General features: G+C 44.9%; 1 protein-coding gene across 6 annotated transcripts in view; it reads right to left on the bottom strand.

The window, feature by feature from the left end:
* LOC128880461 (nephrin-like) overlaps nt 1-14,326 on the bottom strand; it is a 285,859-nt gene extending 271,533 nt beyond the window's left edge. For all 6 annotated transcript variants that reach the window (XM_054130568.1, XM_054130570.1, XM_054130573.1 and 3 more), the window contains exons 1-2: nt 13,448-14,326; nt 4,895-5,420 (exon numbers count right to left, since the gene is read on the bottom strand). In XM_054130568.1, the coding sequence (XP_053986543.1) occupies nt 4,895-5,000 (106 nt within the window). In that variant the 5' untranslated portion in view covers nt 5,001-5,420; nt 13,448-14,326. The remainder of the gene's footprint in view (nt 1-4,894; nt 5,421-13,447) is intronic.
* Between the last annotated feature and the right edge of the window lie 329 nt (nt 14,327-14,655).

The raw sequence follows: 14,655 nt of genomic DNA, 5'->3' as shown, positions 1-14,655 counted from the left end.
GGTAGTAAAGGTTAAGGCGCTCCGGTGGGTCCCGGCTGCGAAACGGGGGGGAGGGGGTGTACCCAAAGACGACGACACAATTATTTACACGGTTGAAAGGGTTAAACGCGCAGCGAGTTGGTTAAATAGGCGAAACCAAAGTCGATTCGACGTGTTATGCACGCCTCAGTGAACGATTAAGCGACGTCGAGTGTTTTATTTAATGTTGAAGGTGAAACGGAAGTAATTACGGCTCCTCGAAGCGTAAAGGAAGGCCCTGGGCGTAGAAGGGTCGTGGCACGAGGGGGAGAGGGCGAGCAGAGGGACGTGCGGTTACGGGGTTGAGGCCGTGAAACCAAGGGAGTCGAAGAGTGTACGGAGAAGGGAAACTGGTGCTTGATTGAGCAGGTGGTTAGACAACTTGACCGCGCCAACGCAAACCGAAAGCATTTCGGTAATTAAAGGGTCGATTAAAATCGCATCAACGGTTCCGCATTGATATTAATTAACGCCCCACTCGATGCCTCCTCTGGGATGGGGCCTAAATGCGCTCAACGACCCTGCTCGATCTCGCGTCTGGAGATTAATGCGAGACTTCGTGAACCATCATCAACTGTTCTTCCTTTTTTTTTTTCGGAAGGTTACAGTGTATTCTTCAGAGGATTCGTGGAGGTCTGGATACAAATTGAGCTGGGATTGATTTGTTATTTGGTCGATATGAAAATTACAGAGGAGATTTTAAATTAAATTAAATTTCACACTGGGTGAGGTTTTTAGATCAACAATTTTTTCATCTGTTATTCGTGTATAAAAATTGCTGAATGAATTTAGCTCGTCAAGGTAACTGCCTGATTAAAAAAAAAGAACATTCCATGTATATAAATATTGGACATTGAATAAGGTTCTTCTTCAAATAAAAATTCCAGCATAAGCAACTGGTCCGCTCTTTATTTTAACATAACCAAGAAGCTATCCTCTTCACGAGAAAATTCCGTTCCGCAACCCAAAGCTTCGAACGCGCCAAAAAAGTCGCGCACCCCTTTGACAGAGAATCGCCCAGGATCATTAAAAATATACCCCAGGAAGGCTTCTACACAGTTTCATTATCACCCAAGCCAAGACCTCGTATCACCTCGCCTCGATCATTAAAAGTACACCTCCCTTTCATAAACAGAGTCTCATTATTCATTCCCGTGTTAGCGGACACCCCGCGTCCCATCGCCCCTCGTTGCCAAAAATTCCACCACCCGAAACCAGCGCGATCCGATTAATGAACCAGTTCCGGAGCGGTTCTCGTGTCAACGCGACCGAAAACCCGCGACAAAAGAAGCCATCGTTCGGCGTTAAGCACGCACAAGCGCGCGCATAGAGCCACGCCGGGCACACAGGTTCGCGCAAAAGTGCGTCTACTCCCGACGATATCGTCGAGAGCAGGTTGCTCTCGGCTAGCTTTACCGTCTTTTTTGTTCCGTTTTATTTACACGGAACGATCCATTGTACGTCGTTGCAGCTAATGCACAAATTGAATCGCCCAGCGGCAAAAGCCGCAGAGTATACCGACCGCGTAATTTCGTTCGCTCGCGAGCCAAAATAGGGGGTTCCGAGGGCGGGCGGGGGGAAGGGGGTAGGGGGGTAGGGGGGTTAGGAGGTAACGCGGAGGACGACGAGGGTGGGTTTTTAACTCGTTTACTCATTGCGGTTCTAACGAGGCCTTCGTGTCGCTCGTTGCCGTTTCCACGGATCACCTAGCCAACGTTGGCTCAGAGACGGCCGATTGTTTGGCAAATGACGTTATGACCGCGAATCGTGACCGTACCCCCCCCCTCCCTCGAGGGGGACGCGAAACCGCCTTTGATCCTGCAAATTCGCGGCCAACAAATGACCGCGGCGTCGATTCGATTCGCTCTCACGGCCCTTAGGTAGGCGCGAAACGCTCGTTAATAAGGCAATCGACGGAACGATCGGTAGGATTATGTACTCTGATCGGTTTCCAGATTATTTACGGTGGCGGGATTGTGCTGAATTTGAATAGGAAACGTTGGTATTGGGGATGAATTCTTGATGTTGCCGGAGATTGGAGTCGATAGGGATGCAAGCACTTATTTATTGTATGCTATAGTATATGTTGCAATAATAGCACTTCTAGATGAGTGTAGCTAACGAAAAGATCGTGTCCTGCTCAGCGGTACTCGGATCTAGAAAGTTACAGACTCTAACAATAAGATGTAGGATCTTGAGGTCTGAAATTGAAAATCAACAAAAGCAGTATACTCTTGTAAATTAAATTCTAGCGATAAATGAAGAGAGTATTTATTCAGAGAAACATCTAAATAAGAAGCTCCATTCGCGAGAAAATTGATTTCGGAAATAGAGTGTAATAGAGACCACCTTGGCAGTCGTGTCTGGCCACTTCTCGCCACTTCTACTTAAACTGATATTCTTGAACATTGTTTAAGGTTGGAAGTCAGCAAAAGTAATATGTTCTATGTATGAAAACATCCAAATAGATAGCTTTATTCGCGAGAAAATTCAGTGCACTGTTGATAAAGCGTCAAGTAGAAACAGCCAGTAATGATCAGACCCGCCTACCAACTCCCAATATTTGAAAACGATTTTCTCTAAAACAAAGCCCCCTGCACAAATACATTCCGATACATTATCGATTCATTTTGTACTGTAGAATCACCTCCCCCGTCCCATGTAACTCCAGTTACAGGACACACAACGGACCGTGTGAGCGACTGTTGATAAATCCTCAGGGGTAAACAATGACGCAGGAAATCAGATATAAAAGAATACAGTGCGGCCGTTTCGTTTGCTAATTAAACCCGTGGGAATGTGTTGCGACACGTACGCGAATTTTATTCCGTTTTGTGACGGGGACTCAGGTCCAGTTGGCATAATTACACGCGTTGCGCGAGAAACGCCGCGGGATGAGGCGATCGCCGACACGGACAGCTCGCGTCATACGGTAATTAAATGAATTTCATCTGATACGGCACGCGGTTCCCGCTACCCTGTACTTCGAAACCAGTTTTTCGGTCCATTATTTGTTCAAAATCGTGCGAAGAGGGTGAACGGTAAGGGGACCAAGGGTCAGGCGATATGGGGAAGCCACAGGTTGGCACGGATTTCTAATATAACGGGGTGATTTTTATTTAAGCTCCCATCTGCGTTAAAATAAGCGACGCTGAACGGTTCGCCAAAAACTAGTAGAACGGAGAATTTCAGTTCGCTGCAAACAATTTTCTGGGTTAACAAAGTAACGTGTTTTTTTTTATAAATGAGAGATTTTTCTATTTTTGTTATTACTTCTGGCGTTACGTCGTTCTTTTAATGGAACAGTATAGTCGTTGAATCGCTAAATGAATTTTTCATTTTAAGAAATAAATTGAAATTTAATTATTAATACGCAAATAAAAATCAGGTTTCATATGGAAAACAAATATGAGCAGTAATTTTGCCTTAAATGGTTCACATAATAAATAAGAATTCTCAACGAACCAGTATACATTGCAACTGTATTATTACTTTACGAAGTAAATCGAATTTTCATTATGAAACGAAGTTTAATGGAACGATGGGTATTGGGAAATGAGAACAAACGCTATCATTAACCATACACAAACAAATTTAATGTAACCCCATTTATTTTCGAATCACCCAGGATCACAAGAGTTTCATATTTCGTGTCAGTGAACGGCTATTATAAAATCAGAGATGTAAACTTCCTGCGAATAAACCGGGAGTGTCTCGCTTTCCACGGTTCCTTTAAATAACTTTCGCCCTGCCTGCACCCGCAAATTGTTTGAAGATGAACGTAAACTAATACTGTTGAACCTCCACGGTACTAAATACTATAAATACGCACTCCTTGTATTCTTCTTCTGGAAGTTTTTAAAATTAGAATAAGTTCAGAAGATTAGAGAGGATTTAGAAAGATTTTTATTAATTCTAGAAATATTAAAAATGGAACTCATCTCTACAAAAGACCCAAAATTTGTACAAAGAAGTCGCATCTCCAATATCGCACATTTCGTTTCTTTTGCATAATCGATCACGCATTTCGTTTATTCGCGAGATTAGACCCTTCGTAATTCAAAATCGCTCGCCAGCAATTTGCGCCGACAATACCATGAATAAAACATTCGTGTTTGTGTATCGCGATCTCACGGCACATCGTAATTGCGCCGACATTCCGAATGGAGGGGAAACGCAAAACGACTGGAAATTTATATTCCCGCCTATTTCCGCCGATTTAAAACGTATCGCGAGCGTAATACGCCGTGCTCACGCGAAATTCCAGTTAGTCCGAATCGCTCCGAGCAGAAGCGGAGATTGCGCGGCGCACGCGTATCGTTGACATCTTCGTCCAGTTTCCGTCGAGAGCAACTTCGAGTAACGACAAGGCTGACGTCATTATGCATTGATCATGTTCGAGCAGTTCCAGACCAGAGCGTTTAATAGGGGCCATCGAAGGATAACATGGAAAACGTGGTACTTGGCATCAATTTTCGATAAGGATACTTTTCAACTGTCCAGCGACAACAATAGAGTGGAGGATCTAGTGGAAGGCTATTGTGGATGTATCGAAAATAGAATAAGTAGAAATAGTAGAATATGTCATGAAATTGGAAGGCTTATGGAGAACATCAGATTTTTGTACTCCAGTCAAGTGATATGGGAAGTAGAGAGTTTTTCCTTCGTAAGGTGCAGTTTATAATTGTACAGATGAGTGAATTGAAACACAAAAGATTTATCATCTTGAAATAAATAATAAATCAATACCATTTAATTTCAATTTCTGAATAAATTCACACGCGATACTTATTTTTAGCCTGATAACCTAACCATGAGTCTCAGGCGTGATTGTAGAGCAAAGAATAAAATAATTAAATCGAATCATTGGACTCACCTATTTCCTCATTGGTGATCCTGCCGCGGCACGGTGCAGAAGCGCCAAGGACGAGAAGAAGCGACAGGAGCGTGCGAACGGAGGCGGCCATCTCATCCCGAGGCATCTCGACGCCTCGATGTCACGTCACGTCACGTCACGTCACTCCTGGTCGCGTCAGCGACACGAGTCCCTCCAGCTTCTCACTTTCCAACCGGTACCAGTGTCCTTCACCCTAGCCTCGTCTCTCTCCGAGGGCACCGCCAACCCCTCGTCGACGTGGACTCTACTTTTTTTCTCCACCGCAGCTTCCTCTAGCTTCGAGCTTCCGATGCTCTCCTCTTTTCACCGAGCTAACTCGGCCCAGGCTCCCTCGAAACCACTTTCTGCGACTCGAGCTCTCATCTGTCGATCGCTGGGGGTTTCTTTCCCCTTTCTGGTCGCTCTCACCCTCTCGCCACCAGCTCTCGTCCAGCTTTTCCCGTTGTCCTCTTCCTCCCGAGCCAACCTTGTTTCTTCTTTTTTCGTGGTCCTCAGAGGTCGTCACCTTCGAACAGAAAATCGTCTCGTTAAGAGTGGAGATCGATTTGAGGAAGATCGCTCGCGAGCTACCTCGACCGCGAACGATTAACACGTTGATCATCATTCACCGGTACATGGGTGACGGTGGCTTTTACCGAAGAACTAAATGAATCAATTTTAAAAGTTAAATGTCAAAGAAAATAAATTTGTATGGAATACTTGAATTTCGATGAAATTGCAAGAATAGATACCACAATAAATGTTTGATTATGTGGTTTCCAAATAGTCGGTAAATAAAATTTAATTAAGTAGAAATTTTTAAGAGTATTAGTGTGGCAGTCAATGTGTTATAAACGTCGTCGCTGACGACCCAGCCAACACAAGTGGCTTTTATGGAATCCAATTGACGCGCTCCACGTGACAAGCGTGATCGAAAACTATTCGCTGCAACGACTACGCGCGATTGCGTTGGGAATGCGTCGTGGTTTTAGTCGCAAACTTGTTGTTGTATGCTAACCTGGGATTTTACCGAGGCAGCGTTAAATATGATTGAATATAGAGACACAGAATTAATTCCCACACCTAATAATTTATCTAGGAAGGTGTAGTAATTGCTTCATCACTGATATTTTGTACTAAAATTAAGTCATCAAATCTCGAAGCCTTGCCAGAACCTGTAACAGGACTGATGGAAATTGTAATTAGAAAATGTCACAGGAATTACGCCCGTGGAAAGTATTCGTAGTTGAAATTCGCTTTAAGGTGCGACAGAGCAAAAATCACTCGTGTTTTTGTTTAAAGTATACCTCCCTTGTCGCTTCGAACGGCGTTTCGTTTTTTGAATTAAATTAGCGTTCAACACACGCTCTTGCTTTGTGCGTCGTTTCACTGACGTATTTAATTTTACACCCGTCTCGTTCACAGACCGGTTTCTACATCGAAATTGTTTGCTCGCAAATGTATTCGTCGTATTAGCAAATTTTACCGATAGAATTTTTAACACGGCGTTTTAATGTTCGATTCTTTCACAGCTACTGAAATGCTACGCATAAATTTCAAATATTTCCATAATCAATTATCATTATTAGAATACATCGATTATTCAAATATTATCGTTCAAATATTAAAATATTCGAAAGAAAAATTCAGATATACGTGTAACAATGACATATTTTAACAGTGTTATTTTCAACGTGCCTCGATACCGTCACTAGCCACTTCTAACCATTACTAACGTTCCAACGCGATATTTCCGTAAACTGAGCATGGCGCGAAGCAATTTTGCTCAACGTTGTTGATTTGTGTTTGCACGTGGAATTACCTTATTCTCGGTTGCACTACCCATTGCGTGATATGATGTATGATTATCTACACGAGGAAATGGTAGACTATTCCACTCACAGGAGCCGCCACCGGGGAGTTAAACATTGGGTTGCCGCATAAATTTTGTCCGCCGGGACAAGTATCCCATTTTTTGAGAACACTTGGAATTAAAATTCCACCGTTTGCATTTGGAATTCAAATTTTAACGGGAACTGGTTGTTTTACTGAGTGGAGAAGAATTGACTATTGTACAAAACCATCCACAAAATGTAGAAAATCAATTTCATACGAATTCTTCCAACTCCGATCCCAAAGTGACTGAAGTGATTCCGTGTTTGAGCAATCAATTGGCTGGAGGCTTGAATATTTTTCGGTTTCGTATCGGTGGCCCGTTTGAAATCAATGCGTGTCGCGTCGCGTGGTCCTTTTGTCAGTCAAAAACTACGCATAAAACGTTATCACGGTGTTTCGCGAGCACGTCGCGACGCGTCAGGCCCGTTTCAATGCGCTTCTTTCCGCGTGGCGGAATATCGCGAGCGCGATATCGACTGCGAGCGTTAACACGTGAATTTCAGTTGATCGCGCCCACCCATTCATGCTTCCCACTCCGCGCTGTCTTTCGCCCTCGCCCTTTCGCGCCCAACCGTCTCCACCCTTCAGCCAAACGTGCACTCTTCGCTCCTCCATCTCTCCCTTCGCGAATCCCATTCTGCTGATTTTCCTTTCTCGCGCGCTGGGGCTTGCGATTTTGACTCCAAACAGAAGTGGAACCGCAGCCAGCCCTTGCAGAGCGACTGCAGAAGCGTTAAGGGCTTCATGTTTATTGATTTCTTTAAATTTCAATGCCCTGAGGATGCACAAATTTTTGATTTTTAATAAATAGTTGAGATTATGCAGACCTGTTAATTTCTTTTCAATCTTGAGTAGAGGTTGGAATACTTGATTGTGAATATATTATTTTCTTAATTTTACTTCAAGTTAAATATCTCCTTTAATATCAATTACAACTTTCTAATTTACTTCAACTGTTGAATAACAATTTGAATATTTCTGTGTGTATACTAACAATAGTCTTTGTCAAACCATTTCAGAAGAGAAAGAGCCCTTTCAAGATGAGTTCGAATCTACCACTGCCGGCAGTAACACTCTCAAACCTCCTGGAGCGTAGCTTGCTGACGTTATGCGTTCGTTGTAATCGCGCCCAGGGTTTTTGTCGACCGCTGCGCGAGCCTGGTTTTTCGAAAACGATGCTCGACTGCGCCCGAAGTGCCGTCGGGTGGAATCTTTTCTACCCCGTACAGTCGGTAAGGTATTTCAGCGTTTCAACATTCGGACCAGTGTTTCTCAATCATGATCCAACGATCGTAATCAAACATGGGCAAACTTCCAATATTTCTTATGAATGGAACGAAAGCGATAACTAACATTATCCCTAGACTTTCCGAAACACCCAAATATCATTCATCGCAAATGCTAAAAATCTTCAGTTCAGCGGGAATAAATTCCAGAGCGCTCACGTTACAGTCGAATGCGAAGAAACATCTACCCCCCTAAACAGTCATCAGCTCTCCAGAATCCTCCTCGGAAAACGCCGTAACGTCGGGGGTGTAATCGACTAGGTAACCCGTACATTTCTATGTAAATGAATCGACGCGCGTGCAACTATTCGATGGTCAGCGTCGAGGCCGAGATTGAACCCTAACGATCCTCTCTTCACTGATCTCTATACGCCCATAAACGTGCCCGCGCAATAAGAGCGGACTTGACAATAGGCGAATCCGACGGGCCGCGGGAATTCGATTGCGCCAGATATGCACTCCAAATGCAACGTCAGTCTTTCAGGCTGCAGGAAAAGCCCCGGAGCACCGTAAGCATCCACCTTTTATACCACGTTTTCGCCACCGCCACCCCTCTCGCTCTATGAATATTCTTGGGAATTTTAATGCACTTTTTGACGATCCCCATTCACACGGATTCAGGGGGCAGCCGTCGTTTCGGAGATGGCGTTGCTACGCGCCTTGGCAGCGGTCCCCGCGCACGCAGAACGTGCCTAAAATTCGACGCGTTCGTCGAATATTAAAGGGAATACAAACGAATGACGCGGAAACGACTCGAATCCCCCGGCTCGATTTCGTTTCGTTTCGTTTTAGCCTGATTTCGCGTCATTAGGAACCGTCACAGACAATGCTTTGGGAGACCTAAATTAAACAGTTTTCAGTCGTTGATCGGTGATCTTCTTAAAAAAGGCACCGAGGAAACAATTTAGTCGGGCAGCGGTCCGACAGAGGAGAAGGGAGCCTCTGTCGAAGGACAATGGCCGTTTGTCGACGCGTTTATACCTGAACGTGGTCGAAGGAGAACACCAAACGATTCTTGAAACTGGTTTCCGTGACTGAACCTATCAGAAATTGATAAATATATTGCGCTGGCAGGTTGAAGGAGTTGGTGAATTTTTCTGTTGTAGATGATAGGCAGCTGGAATAGTGTTTAAGGAATATAAGTTAGTGGAATATTTAATTATTGTGGCATTAATGAAATATTCAACTGTTCTAATATTTCATTGAATATTTAGCTACACGTATACTTCATTATTCCTAAATCGTTTAAATACTTAGCAATTCAAATAAGTAATCAATTTGATACTACAATTTCAATTATTTCAATTCTTCTTTAATCACAATGAAACTCCAGCTATCCATTTAGCATTGTTATTCACAATCGAACAGACGCAACAGTCGATGACGATGCCAAGCAGTAAGCGTAAACAATCCACTTGAACTGTACGTCTCTAAGGCAACATCCACAGTAAAGATCTTCCCTGCTTGTCTCGCGATACAATACGTCTTTTACGAGCACAACCGTCAAAACCTACAACATTCGATGACCACCCAAGAACTCTCGATTCCATCGATCCCAACCCCAACAGAATTATTCCAAGCTTTGATAGTCCCTCATTCGACAATTCCACGTATCAGTGCCAGTTCCGAGTTCCCCTAAAACTAATTCTACCTCTAAGTAGTCTTACCAGTCGACAACTATTACCATCAAGAAAGAAACGAACGTTTAGCAACTCCAGTCGTATTTCACCCACGCCTGCAAACAGGTCATGGATATCGTAGACGATGGTCGACCACAAACGACGAAACGGGACGCGTTCGCGCGGATGGTTTCGGTCGAAGGCGAGTCGGAGGTTTGGGGAAAACTTTAATTACGGAATCATTCGACGTGGCTGGAAACACCTGCTCGAAACAGAGGGCTTTTCTCGATTTAGGGTGTCGTTAATGGAGCGAGCACGGCGTGGCTGGGCTCGTTCGCACAATAAGGTGTCGATCAATCGGAAACAATCAGCGCGAATAATAACAGCGAAGCGAGGAGGAGAGCGTGTTCCATTCAACGGCGCCCCAAAGCGAATTGAATAAGAAAGAATGGCTGTAATTCACGTCGGTCTTTCTGACGTCGCTTCCGCTTTTCTGTCGCGCTTATTCATTTTTACAGCAGTTGCGTCCGATATGGCGCAAAGATCCTCACGACCCAGTTTAAAAGAGTCGAGAGACGGCCAATGTAATTATGATTTAGCGTGGTTGCTTCTTCCTCTTTCGTTCTTTTTCCCCGGCATTCCCCAACGAAAGCTAAGAATGAAAATGTCTTTTCCGCGTGGCTCGCGACAGATGTTGCGAATACTGTTGTTGCTTCGAGTGTTACATTCTTTATTGTATGGCGAATTACTCCGTTGAGTTCCTATCTATTTTAATCATTCATCTCGGTGAGATTCGTTCTTTGGTTTTGTGCCATTTCCAATTTTGTTTACGATTCTCTATGCTACGAAGTGGAACGAGTAGAAAATTAATAGAAAATGTATACTTCCACCTTGGAATTGTCATCGACCAAAAATTCTACCGTAATCAATGACACCTACTAACGCCTTTCCACCCTTATAAGTGAGCTTGTAAAATTTTAGCTCGATGATCGAAGCTGCGACTTTATGATTAGAAGGGTGTCGTTGCAGCTTTTAAAGGGACACCATGAATAATGAAGATTCTACCCCAGAGACCTACAGATTGGGTAGACTTCAAGTATAGACATGTAGCTGGTAAGACTACATGTACATTAGCACTTTCCGCTTGGAAAGCCACCAACTGTGATCCTGCCACTGATAGTTATCGAAGCCTACGTGTAGCGCTATCCAACGTGTATCATTAATTCTACTATGATCCCTGACATCTACTAAGGTCCATTTACACGATTAGTTGAGCACCAAACCACCAAGGTCGATAGCACTCGGAGCAGCTCGCTAGTCACTCGTCTAAGCTCTGACCATTTGTATCTAATTCAGGCTCAATGAACGCAATGGAATCGATACTACATGTGAGGTGGATTCGTTTGATGACTCGGGGCATGTCGATGATAGCCGTTGAAGATAGGTCCGGGTTAGGATTGCAGAGCAAGCAATTAATAGCGAAGACCGGCTTAGAAATCTACAGGTTGTGCTTTGAACTGATTATGAGGATAAAGACATGTCTAATTTTGTTTGTAGTTGCCATAGCGTACGCTTTCAGATGAGCTCCAAACCACTCGTGACAATAGCGAACTGTGTAGAACTTGGCTTTAATAATTAAACTAGAGGTATCTCAAAGGTACCATTCCTAACAAAAGAGCGATATCCGTCCTCATGGCGAACTCGCTTGGTGAGCGGAAGCTGTCCTTGATGCCTCTTAAAGAGATATCACGAAGCATACAATGTAGATTCTACTGCAGATATTATCTTGGAAATCGGCAACGTAAGTATGCTTCAAACTGAGAATAACATAATGTTTAGTACTGCTTGGGAAACCTACAACTGTTTCTGATGTTACCATCGACAGCTATGGAAGTCTCTACATGTTAAATGAAAATATATCTTACCCTCCAGCACTTGGAGGTCTTCACTGCTTGTCAAAACATCAACCAATCAAATCAACTCTGTCCAATTAGAGCTCGATGACATCAAAGTGGAGCTAATTGTATTCAGGAGGTCAAATCACTGAAACGTTCGAATCTCATCATTGATACCCATCAGAGAAACTTTATATTTCCAAACAGGAAAGATTCTATTATTTTTAGTATATTCTACATTCTACCATTCTACACGGTTCAATATACTTCAAGCTAACAATGTCAGTGTGTTTAATAATCTCTGCCTGGATACGACATGATGTTCCCTATACCTATCGACGTCTACACAGGTTGTGCGTGCCAAACAGCAGCAAAGATTCGTGATCCCTGACATCTGTCATAATCTACTGACAGCTCTAGATGATATCAAGCAATCGGTGCCAATAGCACTTGGAAGTCCCAGGTAGTCACTCGTGTAAGCTCTGAACAGTTATGTCCAAGTTAAGCTCAGCGATCAGACTGAAATCGATACTATCTCCATCGATGCATGGTGAACACACTGTGCATATCTGATGCTACCAACTATCGGGGTCACGTTACATTATGAAGCAAACAATCGGCATACTATTATGCTCCCTAACACCGTGTGAATTAGAAAAGGCTCTGGAACCTACTTCCGCAATCCTATTAAATCGATCGATTCATTTGGATTCTGTCATCGATAGATACTCGAATCTGTACAGGCTGCAACACCAAGGAAATGGGAAACAATTTACAGTGGTCCATATATAGTTTCAGTCCTGAATTAAGATTGAGAGAAAGCTCTAGAAGCTTATCTCCTAAATCTGCCAAAGCCACAGACAATTTCCTACACTGTTATCTATACCTTGTCAAAGTCTACTCACAGTGCTCACTTTGACTGACAACATCCGTCTAGAATTTTAGCGAACCACTTACACACCAAGAGTACACGTAGCTCCCACACAGTCTCTCGACTAAGTTCCAACCATATCCAATTTAAGTTCGATCATCAGACTAGAGCCAGTCGATGGCTCCACCATGCACGCTGCTTCAGCAGCTGTTATTGATGCCCATTCGAAAACACACATGCTGCACTATCGAGCAAACAGCAAAGACTCCGCCACGGTAATTAACCCGAGTACCTACTGCGACGTTAGACGGTTCCTAAAACGCTAACGCCAACAGGGACTTCCTACCCAGTCCAAATGTAACTAACTTCAGCGTTGGGAACTTGCGTTCTTAGGTTAATAAACCCCCTGGTTGCTGTTAGCGATACCTTGAGTCAAAGACTCCTCGCTGTTCTCAAAAAGCTTCAGCATTCCTTATATTAGATCTAATCGTAGTTGGGAATGGAGTTGCTAGGTAGTCCGAGAGTAGCTTCAGCTAGTGGATGGAAACATCTATCCTGAGAGTGATAGACCTATAAGTGACAGCCCGAAACAAAGACTCACATTGCTATTCTCAAAGAGCTCTCTTCTTCAGCATTCGCCACGCATAAGAGAAAAAGGGGGGCAATCGATTCCGAAAGCGACAGCGATGATGAATTTCAGTTTAACGCGTTCGACGCGGCGTAGGACGGTACTGATGTTGACAGTACTTAAGCGAAAACTTGTCCATAGCCTGTCCTCCATCTAGAGAAAAAGCGACGAACCGTCGGACGTGGTAAAGATTAACGACGGGCTCTGATAAAACCTGAAGTGACGTCGCGTCCTATGGTAACTCATCGCGTGACACTAAACGTAACTATCATGAGAAAAACAGGCTTTCCCATTAGCGGTAAAAAAAAAATGGAGCGTCATTTCTCAGAAGCCCGCGACAAGTTGCTAACACGCTCACCTGTATCCTCGGAGAATCGTTTCCACGTTCTGGAAAAGTCGACGCTGGATGTAGCAATGCTTGAGTTACATAATTTCCATACAGTCAGGTGGCGACCACGCAAATGACGAACTCCTGGCGCTCCTCGGCCAATTAGCGGCTCGTTAATCTCACCGGGCGACCCTCCAGGTCGAAAGTCACTGATCACTTCCGATTCACTTGGTCCACAGGTCCGAGATCCTCGAACGATTCCACTACACACGCGTCCACAACACTCACTCAGGGGATAAACGTCTTCCCCGTTACGCTCCTATTGGGGCAGGTTAGGCCCGGTGCGTTACGACTTGTTGGAAAGTTTCGACGATCGATTCCGCGCGATTGACACGCGCGCGATCCACATAGCTACGGTGTCCGTCGGTAGAGCAGCGAAACGGGGACGTCAAGCCTCCTCTGGTCTCGGGGCTATTGTCCATCGCCCCTCGCCACGCGAGCAATCCATTATCCCCTCGGACAGGGTGATATTACCGCAGCCAACGAGATACCCACCCCTCGGTCGCTCAGAGATCAGGGGGATAGTTCCGCGTGCTCTCGACGAGACCTGACCTTCCTCTACGCGAGAAAGCTTGAGTGGACCTAGTCGAGCGTAAAGAACTAAAGGAACCCCAAAGAAAACCAAACTGTACACCAAGAAATTCGTAAACGCGCACTATGTAAACGTTGAATCCTTTGGTTTCCGATTATCACGCGGTTTTAATCGCGACGACCGGCGGAAGCGGTTTCGCGCGGTGCAAACTTCCCACTGTCGCTAAAGGCTACGTGCGTGTGTCGTGCGCGCGCGGTCAACCCCCGTCGGGAGGCAGGACAGGAAGCCAGAGGTCGTGTCCCAAGGACTGCACGGTAATCACTGAGAGTCGCGTTCCGCGGGACACGAGGCGCGCGCCGCTTCTCTGGTGGAGCGCGCCCGGAAACGCCCGACTAGCGCCGAACGGGAACGATCTGCGACGCGGCGCGAGAACCAATACGACTGGAGAGAACCAATACGACTCGGGAGCACAGCGGGGCAACCAACGCCGACGGGGGCCCCCGGCCAGCCACGAGATTTCCTTGTCGCGGCTTACGAGGATGCATGTACTCCTCTCTCCTGCGAGTGCATCGGTCGGCTGCGAGCTCTCGAATCCGCCAGATGCGTCGACACTCGAACTGGTACACCTAAACGGGACGGGGGATGC

The sequence above is a fragment of the Hylaeus volcanicus genome, chromosome 7, assembly GCF_026283585.1.
Source record: "Hylaeus volcanicus isolate JK05 chromosome 7, UHH_iyHylVolc1.0_haploid, whole genome shotgun sequence".
Taxonomy (NCBI): domain Eukaryota; kingdom Metazoa; phylum Arthropoda; class Insecta; order Hymenoptera; family Colletidae; genus Hylaeus; species Hylaeus volcanicus.
Note: the sequence above shows the minus strand (reverse complement) of the source record. Positions and strands in the feature narration are given on the sequence as shown.